Consider the following 20172-nt stretch of genomic DNA (forward strand, 5'->3'; position numbering starts at 1 on the left):
GCACCCAAACTCAATCTGGAAGGACTAATTAAGTTTTAAAAAATACAGAATCACAAAAATTAGGACAAAAGAAGAAATGGAAGGCCTAAAAATACCATCTCCAGCAGGTAAACAGTATCTGAAAGTCATGTCCTTAAGAAACAGGACAAAAATCCATCAAAGGACTTGATGCAGGACCTGAAAGATGCATCTGGCCTTTCAGTTGAGGCACCTGCTGTTCACTGAAGGTCACTCTTACTTACAGAAGTTTCAATAATAAAAATGTCTCCACTTTTTGCTCAGTATGAACCATATAAAAACAAACTAGCTGAAGGCAGGTCACCCTGATAAATGTCACTACTGAAGCAGTCATTTCTTTTAAAAGGTGTCTTGTGTTTCCAAACCTGGAGTGTGCAGCATTTTCTCCGTTACGTCCTCCACAACTTCTGTCAGTCTCTCCGTGACCGGCCTCCATTTCACTCATAATGGAGCACAGAGGCATTTATTTCCATTTCTGAATATTTTTATAACTTCTACAGCTGCATAAACACTTTATCACACATGCAACAAACTAACAACTTGAAAGTCTGAACAAACTGAAAAGGAGCCATGTTGCTTCTGGTGTTTTCTTCATTTTCAAATTGAAGAAATACTTTTGGTCAATGGTGCAACACTGCCACCTTTTAATATGTGGTCACTGCACTGAGCAGGTAATACAGTATTACTGCTATACTTCATTGTATCTAAAAGTACAAGGAAATCGTTGTACATTTTACTATGACTAGATTTAATTCAGAGCTTTATTTAGCATATTTCTTGGCACACATTCAACAAGGTGCTGGAAACATTTCTCAGAGGTTTTTGACCATAATAACATGAAAGTGTCACACAAGTTGCTGCAGATTTGTCAGGTTTTAGTTGTATTCATTCTGTCACATTCTAATATAATTCTATAAAAGCATGTCAGTCTTTCAACTGCCATGCTCCACTACACAGCAGACAAGACTAAACAGCCAAAAATTTAACACAGACATGGCAATAACTGAACCTCTGCCCTGTGACAGGGCTAACACATCAGGTGTGCAAACAGGTAGGCAAATTCATTATAAAACCACAAAAATGCAACGGGACCCACACAGCAGTCAAGACTGACAAGAATTATCCAAATATGCATAATATTTTACCAGGCCCCAAAGCCCGAAATTGCATAGTATTAAACATAGTCAAGCACTCTTTCGCAGCAAAAGGAGTAGAGTGAAATTAATTAATGATAATATATGAGGAAGGTTTTTAACCATGTTTTTAATTGAAGTTGGAGAATGGTCACATGGATGAGGTACAGGTGGAAAACATTTTTTTCTTAGAGATTTTAGGATTATGAAGTTGCTCCTTAAACTTAATAATTTTACAATATAGTAGTTATTAAAAATACTGTGATGTAATTATATAAACTAATGATGGGTAGAAGCTGATAACTATTTCTGGCCACTGTAGATTATAATGCTTGATCATTATTTAAAGAATCTAAACCTTATTGTTTATCACAAATTAGAACAACAGGAATGTTGTGTGTTGGGGGCGGGGTTTGTTTGTTTTTTTGTTTGTTTTTTTAATTGGCAGGAGGTGCTGCGATGTCTTACTTGTGCGACAGAGGGTGCTGCAATACCCTCTAACAGTTGAACAAGTTACCTAATAAAGTGACTGATGAGAGTAAAGGGAAGTGAGACATCCTGCATATAACGGTACAGCAGATGCACCAAGAGGACCAACTGAACATTCTTCCCGATATTTTTCCGTTTTAGCTGGGACTTTAATATTTACCTGCATCTCTCCGTCACACACACCTTTCTTTTGAGCGTCCAGACCTCCCGTGTCTGAGAGAGATGCAGTTAGTGGGTATTAGGAACTGCGTGAGCGCATCCATGTGCGTCATTGAGGTACACACCCGCGCCAAATGAAGAATGTGACAGACTCAGTGATTGCATCGATTTTGAGAGCTTGTTATTCTCATTCCTGATTTTTTAATGCACAAATTTGCCAATGACAATCCAGCCACCGTCTTTGTCTCTTTATGTCTGCGCGGATGTTTAGCAAAACTCTACCGCTTTGTGATATCGGACAAATTCTTATTAAATTAAATTTTCTATCAAACTTTATGCATTTTTATGCAACTGCAGCAAATCTCACTTTACTTGGTGTTTTTCCTCTTGTGTCCCACTTAACTGTTCATCAGGCATGTCACGTGTGTATTATGCAAAACACAGAATGGCAAATATTGAATGTTCAGTGTGCACTTTCGGCCCCGTGTGCCTGACGGGCCCACAGACACGGGTATGACGTGGGAAATCGCTGTCATCACTGCAAGTCGAGATAACGGATCTGAGTTAATTATTGATATCATCCCGAAATGTTATCTTTATCATATGAGGTTATACAACAGCCAAATGGGACACGGGGTCTCTGGAGGGGACGTGAGGACGAGCGAGTATATTCTTGATCTATTCAACATCAGGTCTGTTCTTCAGTGTTCAAGATTTACTGCTTATCTGATCCCATAGGAATCCAATAATAGAGCAAAGCTGGAAATGTCTTTAAACAGTGAGCTTTTATTTGTGTCTCTGGCAAAAGAGGGGAAAAAACAACAACAAAGATAATGAAGGATCAGCTTCTTCTTAACTGTATTAAATTCCTATGGATCTAATATGTGTCGATGTAAAAACATATTAAAAAACTGTCCAATTGTATGCCAGTGCATGCATTTTTCTCCACTATAGGCTAATTTCCATCCATCCATCCATTTTCATCCGCTTTGTCTGGGACCGGGTCGCGGGGGCAGCAGCCTAAGCAGGCTAATTTATCAAACTATATTGTTTGATTTGCATATCCAAATGGAGGCAGGATAGAATAAGTACATGTAAGTACATTTAAGTACTTAGTACTTTCATTTTCATCTACTTTAAGAATTTACTTAAAGTAGATGCTATGATTCAGAGAAAAATATTGCATTTTAAACAACATTATATATTGGAGTATTAGAATTGTAGTTAATGTAAAAATAAGAATGAATAAAATGTAACCCATTTAAAAAATGTTTGTGTGTGTGTGTGTGTGTGTGTGTGTGTGTGTGAATATAACAATTTTCTGTTGTTTTTTTCTAACAAAAAAGTAAGTAAGCATTTTAAAGTTGTATGTAATTAGTAATTCATTCAATTTACTTTTATGTCATTTCAACTTTTATCGTTTTGTTGTTTTATTGTCTAAACTTTATTCTCTTCTCTTCTCTTGATAAATGTGTATGATGACAGAAAGACGTATGGATAGTTCATTGCACTGCCCTGTAATTATAAAATATAAAGTTTTTTGTTAGTTTACTGTGACTAACAGTAACTTTCCTATCATTTAATTGTTTATTATTTTGGTGTAGGATGAATGACAATGAGGGTAGGACGTCTTTATCAATAGGAAAAGCTGTAAAACGTGAAAACACTGAAAATACTGAACATACTTTTTAGTATTACGTTTAAAATCTATACATTGCTTCACATGATCTAAAAACTGTCCACTTGGCTGGATTTGAGTCTTCACCAGGCCAATTATGGCCCTGGGGCCTTATGTTTGACACCCCTGGATTAAACTGATGAGCCCCTTTTAATATTTGTGTATGTATTTTTTTTTTTATCTCTGCACCTACTGTACCTTTAATTTCTGCACATATAGTATATTTTATTCTGCATATGTGTTATTTATTGGTGGTTACTGCTTTCTTTTCTTTTAGCACTGATGTGGGACAGTACTCCAATTTCATTGTACTGTTGTACAGTGCATGACTGTGCAATGATAATAAATTGTAAATAATGAGTTAAAAGTGTTTGTTTTCTGCTTATTTTCTTTTAATTGAGATTATTCTGAATATTATACTTATTGTGTGATTTTTTTTAAGAAAGCTGAGTATCTGAGTAAAATTTGGAATCGGTGACTTTTTTAAATTGTGGTGCACATATTAAAAAAATACGCTAACAGATATTCCAGCGCTGGTGAGAAAAACAGAATAAATCTAAGTCTTAGTCTAAGTGGAAGAAAATGGTCATTAGTCAAGTATTAAAGGAACATTCCAGTAATTGCACATTTTAAAAAATGAACCAAATCGTTTTTTTTAACATTTACAAAATTTTTATTTAAAAATATTTCAACAGTCCCAAAAATACTTTCTATGACATTGAAAAAATACATTACTAATACAGTTAAAATACTATACTGAAGTCGTGAATGACCGTCCAGGACAAGCGTCATTATCGTGTTGTCGCATATTCAAAATAGTTCTTTGTGAGTGTCACTGGGCAGCCTGGATAGTGCTTTCACTTAGTGTCACACAATGTTCAAGGTTCAGTGTCCAAATAACACAAAATGCATTTTCCTGTTGATCTCAAAGCTTTTCCTGAGGATTACGTGGCAGTGTGGATAAAACAAGCACCAAAGGAATGTGTTTCAATAGGAAGAGATTTCCTTTTCATTAGTCTTTGTGATATGAAGTTGGTGATCACACTGCCTTTTTGTTGTGCTGGCTCAGAGATCGGTTCACACAGTATGGGATGATACTGACAGTGACCAGTGGCACAATGGCACTCTTGCAGAAGGACAGCAGGTAGAAGAGGGCCGCGGTATGTGTAGGAGGCTTGAAGGAGTCAAACAGGTGCAGCAGGAGCAGAGAGCTGATGATGCATCCTGCTTTGACCAACAGGCTGCTGCTCTTTTTGGTTTCGGTGTAGAGGGGAGAGTGCAGGCCCAGACCCAGGCCAAACAGCGTGCCCATGTTGCGTAGGAGGCTGGCAAAGGGCGTGGTGTCCAGGTGGACCCACTCTGGTCTGATGCACCACTTCTGGGCTTTCTCCATGGTCCACAGCAGGTCCACACCCAGAGCTTTGAGCAGCACATAGAAGCCAACAGCGAAGGAGGTGAGGAACAGAGTCGTGTAGAAATACTTCTTCATGCTGGCGCTGTAGATCCACTGAGTTCTGTTAAAGGCCTCAGCCACAATCATACCTAGAAAACAATGATCCACATTAGGAAAGCAGAGGCGGATATTTTGCGTTACTTATTATACCGCTGCAGGCTTAATAACTGACTATATTTCTGACTAGATATTTTACTGAATGACTGAGGCATAGCCAGCTGTTCACTGAAACTGTAAAAATACTCACCTGTGATAAGACCGGCGATGACCTGGTGGGGGAAGTGGGCAGCAATAAAGACTCTAGAGAGGCAGACACACACCTGGACCCCACAAAAAAGCGTCCACAGAAGAGCCTTCAGATACCTGTTGAAGTACAAATTTACACAGCTTAGATTCATTGATTTCCAGCAGCTCAAGATTACATGAAAGAAAATCTTTTGAAGCACTGTAACAATAAACAAATTTATTCTTCTCTTCTCATGAGAACTTCAGCTGCCCACATGTCAAAACAACCCGTGTTTAACACCCTGTTTTCAGTCAATACTTCTCAGAAGTCAATGATCAACCCCAGCACCGAACAGACAGCGTGTCCAGAGCGATAAGCTCTGAATGGAGAAAAATGGTAAACAACACCAAAATCGGCAGGGCCAAGAAAGGAAAAATAAAGTTATAGACTCACCACTGACTGTTTGTGGATTTGTTGCTGGTCATGATGGCGAGGATCGAGGTCACCAGGGTGTAGTAGACTCCTGCAGCTCCCATAGCATGGCCAGAGGGGCTGCCTAGGTAACACAGACAGACGGAGGAAGGCAGTTATTAACACGTGGGCCAGAGCAACCTGCACTGCTCATTCATTAGATTCTTTTGTTTTGTTGTTTGTTTTAACCTAAGTAATAGATGAATGAAAAAGATCGCCACTATTTTATTTTAACTTGATTTTAAACAACTCAATAAGCTCATATATTTGGCTGCTGTCCAAATAACCTAACTGCAAATAACATAACATGCATGTTTATGGACTGTGTCACAGGGGAAACATGTAAACTCCACACAGAAAGGCAGACAGAAACCAGAGGTTACAAAAGAAACGTTCTTTCTGTGATATGTACGAATTAAGCACAATATCACCTGACAGCATTAGGGCTTTATCTTGAGGATGAGTGCCAAGATCTAGATCTTTAGAATGATAATTTATTTGATTCGGCCAATTTACTTCAAAGTAAACTTCAGGCAGGAACACATGCAGAGTGAGAGGAGCTGTGGGCTAATGGGAGTCGGTTTATTTTTACCCTCACGCAAGTTAATGCAGCCGTGCATGAACAGTGGTGTCTCTCACCTGGTCCAGTCTCACAGGTCATTGGGTACTGCTCAATGTGAGGGGGCACGGAGTTTGCATAGTAGGCTGTCTCGTGGACCCACCAGTACGGCCTCTCTCCAAACAGAATCCTGAAGAGGACAGCAGAAACATGCATTGAGTTACGGTCTAAAGAAAGCTTATTTCACACGATTATATATCAGTTAAAAAAATACGCTCACCATTTGAACACTAAATTAAGCCAGTCTCCGATCACAGCCACCCAGATCAGCTTGATGCCCACTGAAGCCCGCAGGTGAAACCAAAGGGGGAAGAAGATGAAGAAGGTGTTCCTCAGATCAGCCGCCCAGGAGACCCAGAGAAACAAGCCCTGGGCATCTTTGTAGTTGGTCTGCAGGTAGTGGGTGCTGCTCACCCCGAAACCCTGCACAGCGTCCATCACGGCATTAAGCATCTTAGCGTTAAGAGGAAGAAATCTCAGTCTAGTGATGTGTGAGTGGAAGAACAGAGAGTGCTGTTATCAGCGAGACAGCTGGCTGTTTTTATAGTGGACGGACCCACTACCCAAACGCATGCACACGCTGATCTTTGGACCTTACGCATGTGTAATAAAACACTGGCAGTCACTAGAGTTTGGGAGGCATGTCACACAAACAAGTTGGGAAGATAACAGGAAAACAAAACGTCAATCAGTATCTTAGAATCACTGTACAGAGAGAGTCACAGGAGAGAGGAAGTCAATCGATCAGTGGCTGTCCTCCTCAAGTGTGAACCAAATTAAACACTTTGCAGAGAGATTTTTTTTCTGCTGCCCCACAGACTATTTTTAAATGTGATCTTCGTCTTCTTCATTTTTGTCCACATGGCTTTGACTTTGGCATTAATAAAGGATAGCCGTGTTTTTCATATTTTCCCTTCTTACATTCTCACATTCTGCACATTCTCACTAATAATTTATCAGTAATGTCATTGATTTTTTTAGTGAAAACATGCCGCCGTTCAGAATGATGGAGTAAGCTATTTCTATATTACATAAGAAGATCAATGATTAAATGAGTGAGTTTGGGATGAAACAAAGCTGATGAGATAGTTGGTGACAAAACAGAAAAAGAAAAAAATAGATAGCAGGTAGAACATAAGGTACTGCACTCTTATGAAAGAAAGGTCTGGTGGGGACATCTGCACAGATGAGCTCATATTTTGTTCTGTTTCCAGAGATATGTTTACGAAAAGTTCAAAACCATTTTGTTGTTTCTCACATTGGGGTTCAGGCACAAGTAGAGATAACGGGTCTTTGCTAGAAGTCTGCAATCTGTCCATGGGCAGCTGTTGCTTTCTGTTACGATAGCTTTGAGCAAGGGGGCCCCCTGAGGTGTAAAGGTTAAGTGACCTGTCTGCACCGTTGCAAAGTTAAACAAACTTGCTAGCCTTGAGTAAAGTCCAGTGGGAATCATTCAGTGGAAGAACGGACAGGACGGCCTCAAAGAGCTTTGCTGAAACCTAACCAAGAAAAAACCCAATAAAGAGACAATATTTTCACAGCATCGTCCTCAGAAAGAGGTCTGGGTTGTGATATAATGGATCTTCTACACAGCTGGGGTGTTGAGCTGGCTGTCTATCTGCAGACCAGATATGGCAAATATGAAGGTTTGTTCGACCTGGCATCCACAGTGGCCGATCTGCACACCACGTTCTTCTGGTTGTTCCCGATCTGGTTCCACCTGCGGAGGGACACGGCACTCAGGCTCATCTGGGTGGCTGTCATCGGAGACTGGCTCAACTTGGTCCTAAAATGGTAACTGGGTGAAAGGGTCCAACTTGAATTAAACTTAAAACTTAAACATTAAAAAAAGGAACGGTTGCATGATTTGCTTCCTGTTTTTTTGTTTCACTGTGGCAGGGTTCTATTTGGGGAAAGACCTTATTGGTGGGTTCACGAGACCAAGTTTTATGGAGCAGGACCGGCCCCTTCACTCCAGCAGTTCCCCATCACATGTGAAACTGGACCAGGTAGAGCTCATGACAGGCATGCGGACCGCATGAAAACTGAACAGAACTAGTCTGTCATAATAGAATGATAAGATTTATTTGGCACAGTACACAATTAGTCTGATAAATACTCCAGTATATCATTGCCAGGTGATAGCTGTAACAATTGGCAACTGTACACGACTTTCTGTGAATGGGCATGACTTTAATGGTGATAAATAGGTAATAAACTTGTAGTGCCTTTTATCTTGCTCCAGTTTCTTTGAGAGATCTCTGTCCTTATACTAATAGTAGAAGGGAAGGTAACAAGGTGCAAGTGTTTTTCTTCAGTCTTCAGTTTCCAGAACATATTAAACGTTCTGGAAACTGAAAGAAAAAGATAAAAGATACCAACAACTTTCAGCAAAATATGACATATTCAAACCACCTCAGACTTGGTGTTGCGCTTACTCTGGTCACCAGTCTGACGAGGATTGGTCGTCACGATAGATGAAGAACCGACTGATCGGTTTTCACTCTAAATTAGAAAATACTAAGCCCAATTTCTTTCTTTGCAGGAAGTCCTTCAGGTCATGCCATGGGCGCAGCTGGTGTCTGGTATGTCATGGTAACAGCACTGCTCTCTATTGCAAGAGAAAAACAGTGCCCCCCATTGCTATACAGGTGAGTCTGTGTTAATACAATCACCTTTTCTGGCTCTCTGGAGTCTTTAGGTTCTGTGCACCTACAATCAGTGTTGTCCCTGTCAGATTTTTGTATATAGGCCTGTGGATGCTAATGGGCCTGGTCGAGCTGGTGGTATGCATTTCCAGGGTCTACATGGCTGCTCACTTCCCACACCAGGTTATTGCAGGAATCATTACAGGTCAGTCCATCTAAAGAACTCTAGTCGATAAAGTGTTGACTTTTACAAAGACTTTGATGTGCAGAATTTTCATAAAAACATTTTGCGAGGGTTGGAAATTAAGTTTACTGAGTGATTATGTAGCCTACAACTACCAATATCATATTTTTAGGAGCAAATGCCAAAGATCAAACAAAGAAATATTGTAGAAGAAGAATTAAAATATGGCTCAGGTGTAAATGCAATCTCAAAATTACAAAAATATGATATATTTAGACCATTTTAACTTCAAATATTGTTTTATTGAGTGTACATGTTACGCATTGTCCCTGTTTAATAAACCACCTTGTCTGTTTTCGTCTTAGGCACACTGGTAGCTGAAGTTGTTTCCAAGGAGAAATGGATCTACAGCGCAAGCCTGAAGAAGTACTTCTTAATTACCCTCTTCCTCACCTCCTTTGCTGTTGGCTTTTATGTGCTCCTTAAAGCTCTGGATGTGGACCTGCTGTGGACCATGGAGAAAGCCCAGAAGTGGTGCATCAGGCCAGAGTGGGTTCACCTAGACTCTGCCCCCTTTGCTAGCCTCCTGCGGAACATGGGCAGCCTGTTTGGTCTGGGCCTCGGTCTGCACTCACCGTTCTACAAGACAACCAAGATGAGGATTATGAGCGCCCCTTTGAGGATTGGATGTATTGTCATCTCTGTATCCCTGCTTCACCTGTTAGATGGATGGACATTTTCCCCTGAAAACCATATGACTTTCTATGCCCTTTCCTTTGGTAAAAGTGCCGTTGCACTTTTAATCCCAACTACTTTGGTACCTTGGGCTCTCAGCAAGATTTACCCTGTAAAGACAGAAGGCAAAAACTTGTAGCTTTAAGGCAACTGGAGGGTTAATGTTCTATATTTACAAGGATTCTTACTTCTCATTTTTAATAGACATGGATTAAGCCTCATCTGTACTGTTCACTGTTTTTTTTCTGTTTTAATCTGGGTCTAGGTTAACTCCATATCTAGGAAACTTGCTATAGAGTTTTTGGAATGCCTGAAGATATTGTGCTGGCCTTGTTACCATTTAGGAGCAGAGGGAAAAGGCTACTTTACTGATTGGAACAATAACATTTAATTGGATGTTACCATTCCCAGAATCTAGACTACTTAGGGACAGAAAAAGGACGTAGACACCCAACTAGCACTTTCAGATAATTGCTGTAAAGCTCACTGATAGACCACATTTGTTCAATTTGAAGAAATAAGAAGCGTCCCCTTCACGGTATGAGCAATAAAGGGTAAAAGTAAAACACAAAAAGTGGTCTTGTTTTTTTGGATATGCTAAGCTAAGCTCAATCTTTCCTGGACCTACAAAGTGCTAGCAGCCTTCTAATTTAGCTGGGTTTAAGTAAAATATGAACATTTTCTACAAATGTTTTCTAATAATTGTTTTCTAAATGGTCTTATTGGGACTTCTGCTACAATTATTACAATTAACCTCCTTGAAATTGAACAATGGTTTATTTTTGTCCATCAAATTACATTTAGTCATGTTTTCATGTTTAGAATAACTGTCTTTTCAGTGTCTGTAATATTGTAAGCTTCTTTAACACCCACAGTATATATGAGATAAAGATTTTTACACATACACGCAGCCACCACCTCAGCAAAAAAAGTATTTTTTAAACAAATAAAAACTGTTTCTTGTAATCATGTTTTCGTGCTTATTTGAGAAGTGCGGTGCAGCCCTGGCAGTTTTCTCAGTATGTCTCAGACTGATACTGATTAATTCTCTGGCCAGAACAACCATTAAATATTAACCAGAGCATGCTCCACTCACTCGGCAGTCCCACATAGTGACACTGCCTCGCACCACAGCCATGCGCTTTCAAAGGTACATGAAGGGTCAAGGGGCAGAAAGCGTTGCCGACAACACGTGGGCCTCATAAGGCTTTAAAAATAGAACCTTGCTCAGGTGACGAACCATCGAAGCAGCTTTGAATGTATGGTACTGAGATCAGCAGGATTGCAAACAAAGGTCACTATCATATTATCACAGACACACCTCTATAAAACCGCTAATTACATTGTGAAACTGCAACGTAAAGTCCAACTGAATGCAATCATAGGTCACCTAAAGTTGCTGTGGTAATGAGAAAAAGTAGGAAACTGAAGGTAGTCGCTGTGGTAACTTTGCTGGACATGAAGTCCTGCATCAGATAACTTAGATCTCGTAGATCTAAACATCATGGAGCCAGTCTGGGATTACATAAAGAGACTTAATCTACCAAAGAAGCATTCTTGGAAGAGCTTGGAACAACCAAACTGTAACATAGCTTAATAAAGCAGATAGAGACTGTCATTATATGGCATTGTTTTTGAGAACAGCCCCACGTTATCATGCCTCAAAGGTTTGATCAGCATTGCACTGTTTTACAAAATAAATCATACTTAATCTTAACAGGACTCAGTGATTATCACGACACATCCCACCAGCAAATGCCAAGTGCTCCTTTTTTGATCATTTTATCTCATTGTCTTCTTACGCTGTTCTAGTTATTTCCGGTTCTTATCTCAAGAAGCTATATGGGAGTTCTTTGTACAGGTACGCTGCATTGCGTTTGTGTGACTAGGAGGCAGGGGGACAGAGGGTATAGACCTCACAACTACGTCAGGGACGTTGAGTAACTGTTTACATTAGTTTACAGTCACAATAGTCAGCTCGCCTTGGTTGTTCTCCTCAATATCTTCTCATCCTCACATAACCTTTTCTATATTTACTTAAAGATGCAGCTCTGGACCAAATAAATAAATAAAAAGAAGTGTCGGCATAAAAGGTGCTTCAAAAAACACGCTTCACAAATATGCACAGTCTAGTCTGATCAGTGAAGTCCTTCATGCCCCTTGTCAGCTTTTCAAAGTTAAGAAAAGCATTAAACTTTGGGTGTTAGTCTAACTGCAAAGAGTGCAAGTGTGTAAGACTTACCTCTGACATATACAATTCCCATATTATGCCTTAAACCTAAAACTAGCACCAAATTAATACAAACTGAACTAATTAATCAAAACTAAACAGAAGTAAAAACAATACCACAACAATACCAAATGTTAAAAAAGCTAATGACAAACACAAAACTGTAACTACATCTCTTCCCCTCTATCTCTGCCTGCTTCCCCGTCTAACTTCAGAGTCTCTCTATCAATAAAGGCTAAAAAAATGCCATAATAAATAATTTAAAAAACGAAACATATGCTTTGTGTCACGGGGCGTTCTCCTGCTAGAAGCAACAATCAGAGGATGGGTCACTGTGGTTATAAAAAGATGGACATGGTCAGAAACAATGCTCAGGTATTGATTACATCACCACCGTCAACCTGAACCATAAGGTAGGCTGGATCCGTGCTTTTATGATGTTTGCACCAAATTCTGACCTTACTATGTGCAGCAGAAATGCAGCAATGTTTTTCCAGTCTGTGAACTGTAGTCTCACTTTCCCAATCTTGGCTGACAGGAGTGTTGACCAATGTGATCTCCTGCTGTTGCTGCAGCTTCAAGGTTCAATATGTTCTTCTACCTGGTTATTACAAGGAGTTATTTCAGTTTCTTTTCAATTCTCTTCTGACCTTTGGCATTTTCTCCAACAGAACTGCCGGTCACTGGATATTTTCTATTTTTCAGTCATCATCTGTAAACATGAGGTGGTTGTGTAGGAACCGCCTAGCAGTCAGCACTTTCTGAAATACTCAGACCAGCCTGTGTAGCATCAACATTCACATTCAAAGCTGCTTAAATGATCCCGCCCCCAATTCTGATAATCAGGTTGAACTTCAATTGGCTCTCTTGACCATGTCTGCATACTTGAAAGTGTCGAGTTGCTGCAATGCAGTTGTCTGATTAGATATTTCTCTTAATGAGAAGTTGAAAAAGTGCGCCTAATAAAGTAGCCAATTAATCTATATCATAATCTGCTGGTTAGTTAAATTTTAGGAATCTCAAGTTTTGAGTTGCTTAACATGTGAGTAAAGCTGCCTCAAAACCTTCCTATCTGACACCCATTCAGTGTGATCCCATTAAGCACCACTTGATCTTTAATTTTTAAACTGTGGATTTGCGTTTATATATATTTGGGATGCTGACTTCTGTGTGAAATAAATGCACATGGGACAAAGGATTTGATATTTAAACACACAAAAGTCGGGACCTTTACACCTTGGCTTAAACTAGCAAGCACTTACAAGCCACAGCGACATCTGCAGGTCAAGAGGAAACATTGTATCCATGTCACACCACTATCTGATGTTTTGCTTCAAACTTCAAAAGAAAAATAAAAAAACAAAACAAAACCCTACAACATGCCTCCAAAAGTCTTATCAAAAAACAGTCTTTTATTCAATACAATGAATGCTCCAACATAAAAGAAGCTTTTGACTCGTGAATTTTCACTGAAATCATTTAAGCCCACGACTTAAAACTTGCATCGTTTTCATATTTTGTGATATCTACACGTCGCAATATCTAACATTTGCAGAACAACTTAACAGCATGTTTTGCATTTCCTATGAACTACTGTACTGATGATGCAGCAGGAGTCCAATATAAGACAAAATAATTAAAACAGTAACAAATAATGGGCAGCAATAATGACAAACCACTTTGCTCTGAATATTTAAGAGCTACAAATGAGGCCGTTCACGAGGATCTGAGGACAAAATGTTTAATTAAAATTAAAAAATACAAAGCGCTTTTTGATATCAGAAGCCCCTTTCAGACATGCACTTTTCAAATAAACAGCCATCTTAACTTTACCGAACCAGACTGCTTAACACTTTTATTCACTCTGCAAAATCCTGAATTCATGCGGTAGCAGACAGGCATGCGCAGGTCCTGAACGGCAATAAGACCATTTTAATAGTATTTTATCTCATCAGCACCAATTAAATCATTCATCTGGGATTACTAACCCAGGAGTTTTATCCTTTCCGAGCGGGAATGACGGGGTACAGCTCCTTGCACATACACAGAGGCCCTGCACTCAGAAAGAGCTGCAAGTGTGGTGACACTTCACCGCTTATACTGATAATACTAGCTGCCACATATCGCATGCATACAAGAACTTCTCTGTAAATTACGAACAAACATGAGGAACATTAACACAAAATTGATGAGTGCATGACAGACTGCCATCAGTTTAATAGCAATGATATCTGGCGCACGTCTGAAAAGGGCTTATGATCTGTCTCCCCATTTTCTGAGTGAATACTCTTCAAACGGTTTAAAAACAATATTTTACAATTAAAACAAACAAAACATGTGTCCATCTATAGAAGCTATGTCTTTGTATTGGGCTGTCTTGATTGTATTGGAGAAGGTGAATGTCTAGCTGTAGTCCTGCGGACCGGGGCCCGGCTACTGTTGCTCAACAGGCATGGTGAAGAGACGAGGGGGCAGACGGCGTGGGGTGGGTGGATGCAGAGACAGCTGGATGAACATCAGTACAAAGCGTCAGCATTACTGCTTCGAGGCCTCTTGATCTTCTCGATGTTCTTCAGGATCATGTCGTGTAACGTTACCTGGAAACAAGCAAACATATCGGTTATTCTGCTTTCTGAACACAGGAAAGTATAAATAGATGCTGATAAATAATGAAGGCCACAACATACGTATTGATTTCTGAGCTCCGAAACTATGATTTTCAGACTGATGTATTCCTTCTCGTCAATCTCGGTTACTGTGCGCCGATAGTCCTCCTGTTTAAAAAAGTTGATTCTATGTTTATTTTTAATTGTACATCTTCTTTTAAATATAAAACAGAACTGCCGAAGTCAGTGGAAATTTTAGCAGATAGGCTGATATCAGAGTTTGTCATTTCACTAAAGGATAATTGATAATAAGAACTTTCAATTTTGCAACAAGACATTTCAATCAACTTTTATTTAACCACAATGCACCTTGAGATTAAAATCTTTTTCAAGGGTGACCGATACAAAAATTGTTTCATACACATGCTTTAAATTCTTCCAGATATACAAACACACTCTGCTTTAAACTCAGCAACACTTACATCTGCTCCTTTCTGTGAGGAAGAACACTGCCACAGCCTTTACAAAAAGACCTTGAGTGGGCCACTGGTTTGGATGTTAATGATCTAACAGTCAGAAACTGACTCCATGAGGGTGGCATGAGGGCCAGCTGCAACTGGCTGCTATATATGTTGTAAACCACTAGATGTCACCGTTTACAGCCTAAAACCAAAGACCACATATTTTTAAAGGCTTTCTCTTTCAATATTTCTTATAAAAAATGCAAATAGTTATTTTACAGCCCTAAGTGTATAGGTTAATTATCCCAAATGTACAAATCATCTGTAATCCTTCTCTTCTCCTTTTGTTTATATGTATAAAGGAAAAACTCTTAAATGAAAGAAAATGTTTAAAAAAAATAGTTAATTTCTTAGCATTTGATAGACTTCTATAGTATAACTTATATAGCTTTTTACTTTCTAATACTAAAGCTATTCACTTACCACATGTGGATATTTTGCTATTTTAGAAACCAGCTTTGCCCTTGTGATGTAGTATCTGGAAGTACGGAAGAAAGACAAAAATGGTCTCTTAACATGAAAGCGACTTCACATTTTAAAGACAAATCCCAAAGCCGGGATGTTCATATGAGATTGGGATTTCTGCAAGGTTCTGCAAACCTTGATATCTGGTCGAGGTAAGATGCAGCCTCCCCTTCAACTGTTCTGAGTTCAGCTACTGTCTCCTCCTGGATTGACACCCCAAAGTTGTTCCCATCCTCTATCCTGGGGATGAGGAGCTGAACCCACATTTTAACCTGCAGAAAGAGACAAATATAGCTAAGAAAAGAGGATGCAACATCTGACAAGTAAACACTTACGCCAACAGCATTTTAGCTGATGCCGAGCATGTGATAGTCATCTTATATAAAGAACAAATTCAATACCCTTTGCTTGTTTTCAGTCCCAACTCTTAAATCTGTGCCTTGCTTCTCCTGTTTCATTAGTAAGCCTTCATTTGTCACACATTCCTAGCTTTGTTGTAAGTTCATGGCTCCTTGCTGGGGATACCAAATGGCCAAAATAACTTACTTAGATGAAGGACTTTAGAGCTCTTACTTACTGTGTTACATTTTTCTATGAGTGTCCTGATCTCGGGCTTGACCTTTTCAATAAGATCAACAAGGTTTGCATTACTCTTCATCATCCCATCAGGCATGACAAAGACCTTGGTGCCAGTCACTGATAAAGGAGTAAAAAGTTAAAAGTTAAAAATACATAAAATACAGACTAAATATTCAGCTAGCAAAGCTGTACTTACCCATGTCATCCCCACTTCCATCCTCCAGCTTCCTCTTTTTGGCATTTTGCTGTGAGAGAGATGCAACAGTTAGCAACAACTTCTCATCCTTGCCTTACCAACAGTTACCGTAACCATACGAAATCGAACTCTAAAATGGATCCTCACCGCATCTAGTCCGTCGTGGAGATTTGAGAACAAGATGGGATCTGGCACTGGCAGATTTATGTCTGAGTGAATTTCCTTCAGTTCAGTGATGTTTATGCTTGGATCCTGAAAAAAAATGAGAATATTAGTTGTCAGACATGGTACAAATATAAATATACAGACATGGTAAGAAGAAAGCACATCTGCTGCCAAATCTAATCTATTTCACATGTCAGGACATCAAAAAAGATGATCTAGAAGGTTTGAAAAAACAGATGAATACAAACACAGAAGAACTACATATGACTTATGTAGTGACATATATAGTAATGTCCAAGACTTCAAATGATTATGTCATTATGTAGTCAACAATAACCAAGCGATAGGACAGAAGCAGTGTGAGAAAAAACTAAGACCACACCATGATTCAATAGCTTGTAGAACCACCTTTAGCAGCAACAACCTGAATGGTTTTCTGTATGATATCAGTCTCTCACAGGAGGAATTTTTGCCCACTCTTTATATGCTGCTTCACTTCATTAAGGTTTGCAGCTATTTACTAATACACAGTCTCATAAATCCCTGCCACACAAAACACCTTATTCTCTCTTTTTCGCTCATTCTGTTGAAGATCATTGTCTTTTGTGACCCAACTTTAGCTGTTAAACAGATGGCCTCACATTTGAATCTATTTTAGGACAGAGAGGAGTTCATGGTCGACTCTGTGACTGGAAGGTGGCCAGGTCCTGTGGCTGAAGAGCCTTCTCCCAGCAAATCTTACAAACAAGCCATACTAGTCCGGTCTTTAATTGTGCTGTCATGCACTTTAACATTTCACATTCTAACTGAGGCCTGTAAAGTCAGAGATATAACTCTTACAAAAATTACATCTGAACATTGTATAGTGTGACCTTGGGGGTGAGTTAACTGCGATTATTACCAGCCATTTCAATGTTTTCCTCTTGTGAGCAATAGGGCTGCCACGATTAGTCGACTAGTCACGATTACGTCGACTATCAAAATCGTCGACGACTAATTTAATAGTCGACGCGTCGTTTGAAGCTTTGTAAGATCACAAAAGACGCAGGAATCAGTAGTAGGATTTAAGAGTGTAATAATGGACTGAAACAGAAGATGGCAGCACTGCATGTCCAAGGATGCCAGCTGCCATTAAACCCCGAAGAAGAAAAAACTGTGTCCCAGAATTCATAGCGCGGCCCATCGCGGCCCTGCTTAGTTTCCAACAATGGCGGCAGCTGGTTAGTTTTAATATTATTCTTATTATTCTTTCTGGGTCACAAAATAAACGTTTAACATATTTTCAGGCGAGAATGTAGCTGTGTAAACCTCAAATATCTGCTCAGTTTATCAAGACACCACATATTTTCAAAAGCGCTCCGACGTTTTCGGAGGCATCTGTTACCCACTAGCTCGATAGCTAGCCGGGGGCTAGGCTAACTAGAGCCGTGAGAACACGGACTCCCGGCAGATCGTTTTCAAACCCACCGCCGTCTTTCACTACTCAGGTTAAACATGATATATAAGTCACTTAGATAACTTCAAAATGTTGTTTGGCTTTTTTCAGTGTTTTATTTGTTCCTGAGTAAATCGGTTTGGATGAGATTAAAGTTATAGTTTTTACACAGCTGAATAAACGTCAAGCAGACAGCTGATCATCAGAAGTGTGAGATGCTGGAGAATTTACTCCGGTGTCCTGTTATATTTTAGATAGCAAGGAGTTTATTAAACTCCACCGAAACACTCTGCAAATGTCATTAAAATTTAATAAACTATCATCTTGTCTTTATTTTTAGTTAGCACATACCTTAAACACTTAAAGCTGAAAGCTAATGATAGTTATATAAGAGCAGATGCTGCTGGTGCAATAAGCTGTATGCTGTATGTTCAATGGATGATGATCTGATTAGTCGACTAATCGCAAAAGTAATCGCTGACTAGTCGACTATCAAAATAATCGTTTGTGGCAGCCCTAGTGAGCAACCCCCCTCACTGGAAAATGATGGACTTCAAATGGTTTGCTTTTATAGAGATGTTTATGTTTGCTGATGACCAGTTCGTAAAGTGAATTTGTTTAACAGCACCTGGGTGTTACTATTTTAACTCTGGACAACTGATAAAGACTGACTAATAAATAATGAACTTTAACGCCAAATAATACATCGGAAGGAATGAGTTTCAACTATTCACAAAGATTTAAAATTATGCCAACTTTATTTAGCTGAATGTACAATTAACTGACCTTGAGGAAATGGTCAAGTTCCAGTAACTTCTTTGGGAAAAAATTGGCGACTAGATCCTCTGCCTGGAAGAAATGTGCAGTGTTAGTGGAGTCTTGGACATCACAGTCATAATAGGTGTGTATGAAAGTGCTCATCAAATATACACATTTAGCTATACATATATAGAAACATCTATATGCAATGATCGGGGACCATTCTTAATTTCGTTGTTCTCATGACAATGACAATAAAGTTTCTGATTCTGATTCTGATATCTGTGAGTTTGCACACTAGTTACACATCAGAAGGTTGGTAGATTTATCCCTTGTTCCTCCACTACATGTGTTAATGTATCCTTTGCCAAGATACTAACCCCAGTTGTCCCCAATCCATCAACTGGGGTGTGTGTGTGTGAGAAAGCGTGCAATTGGGTGAATGGGGCTTAATAGAAAGTACTTTGAGTGCTCAAATAGAACAAAAGGTGTTATACCAGTACCAGACTGGTGTTTCCCCCCTTCAGTAAGTTCGATTTAATTTACTCATAGCTGGACGCAGGCTTCCATTAAATAAAGAAGCACACTTTATGCCTTAACTACAGGCCCCTAAAGGCTCGCTTTGAGCCAGGATTAACTCCTGCATGTATATGTTTTAATTTACAACGTAAGACAGAGACTTACTTCTGCGGTGATACGTTCCTTGAAAGCAGCGACCTGTAAACACAAACAGATATACGAGAGTTTGAATACCAAGTTAACAAAAAATACTCATTTTACGTCAGTAAACTTTATTTTGGTCCAGTTTTAAACACATGACCGGTTCCTCAGTGTGAGAGACAACCTCTAGCATTGGTAACTCAACGCCGGTGTGAACGGCAGCTGGCTGAGTTAGCTAACTTGGTAGCTCAGGCCTTCTTCAGTGCATGTGGTCGTAGTAGCAGCAACCATTTTCCCAGCACAGGGGGCTGTAAATCAAACTTTATCTAGATCCCCGTTACGCTTAGCACCACCCTGACACCACACCTGGGGAAAGGTTTGACAGGTGTACTGCAGTAGGCGGGAAACAAGAAACCGGTTAGCCGGTAGCTGCTCTTAGCCTGGCCTTATCCGAGCTCCCACATCATGCTACTAAATGTGGCTAACATGCTAGCAAAGAACATGGCAACAACAACACGCAGTATAAACTCAACTGGAATTCACAAAAGGCCAAACCTCACCTTGGTTTTAATTTCACTATCCACCTTGAGGAGTGAAGACATCTTATGTAGTCGAATATGAGCAGAACGATTGTCCCAACAGCATTAAATTCACCTGTAAACGTGTGGCTTATCACTTGTCTGCCACACTTCGTGAGCTTAAAGATGACGACAATAAACATGCGACGGAGGCGGTGTTGCGAC

The 20172-nt window shown here is 39.6% G+C and overlaps 3 protein-coding genes across 3 annotated transcripts; 1 reads left to right on the forward strand and 2 right to left on the reverse strand.

The window, feature by feature from the left end:
• Window positions 1-4126: 4126 nt before the first annotated feature.
• Window positions 4127-6767, reverse strand: g6pc1a.2 (glucose-6-phosphatase catalytic subunit 1a, tandem duplicate 2). The gene is made up of 5 exons (XM_085285206.1): window positions 6467-6767; window positions 6267-6376; window positions 5610-5712; window positions 5178-5293; window positions 4127-5019 (listed from the first exon to the last, which is right to left on the reverse strand). The coding sequence occupies exons 1-5, from the start codon at window positions 6697-6699 to the stop codon at window positions 4517-4519; spliced, it is 1065 nt and encodes a 354-aa protein (XP_085141332.1). The 5' UTR covers window positions 6700-6767; the 3' UTR covers window positions 4127-4516.
• Window positions 6768-7598: 831 nt separating this feature from the next.
• g6pc1a.1 (glucose-6-phosphatase catalytic subunit 1a, tandem duplicate 1) lies at window positions 7599-10773 on the forward strand. The gene is made up of 5 exons (XM_085285209.1): window positions 7599-8040; window positions 8146-8255; window positions 8792-8897; window positions 8984-9099; window positions 9444-10773. Exons 1-5 carry the CDS (start codon window positions 7823-7825, stop codon window positions 9950-9952), a joined length of 1059 nt encoding a protein of 352 aa, XP_085141335.1. The 5' UTR covers window positions 7599-7822; the 3' UTR covers window positions 9953-10773.
• Window positions 10774-13435: 2662 nt separating this feature from the next.
• psme3 (proteasome activator subunit 3) lies at window positions 13436-20160 on the reverse strand. Its single transcript, XM_085285210.1, has 10 exons — window positions 19990-20160; window positions 19454-19486; window positions 18797-18859; window positions 16558-16662; window positions 16411-16459; window positions 16213-16331; window positions 15771-15907; window positions 15594-15648; window positions 14731-14817; window positions 13436-14640 (listed from the first exon to the last, which is right to left on the reverse strand). Exons 1-10 carry the CDS (start codon window positions 20029-20031, stop codon window positions 14560-14562), a joined length of 771 nt encoding a protein of 256 aa, XP_085141336.1. The 5' UTR covers window positions 20032-20160; the 3' UTR covers window positions 13436-14559.
• Window positions 20161-20172: the final 12 nt, after the last annotated feature.

This window comes from Mchenga conophoros, linkage group LG8 (genome assembly GCF_057382185.1).
Source record: "Mchenga conophoros isolate Kocher_MC1m ecotype Shallow Benthic linkage group LG8, M_conophoros_male_GT1.1, whole genome shotgun sequence".
NCBI classification, from domain to species: domain Eukaryota; kingdom Metazoa; phylum Chordata; class Actinopteri; order Cichliformes; family Cichlidae; genus Mchenga; species Mchenga conophoros.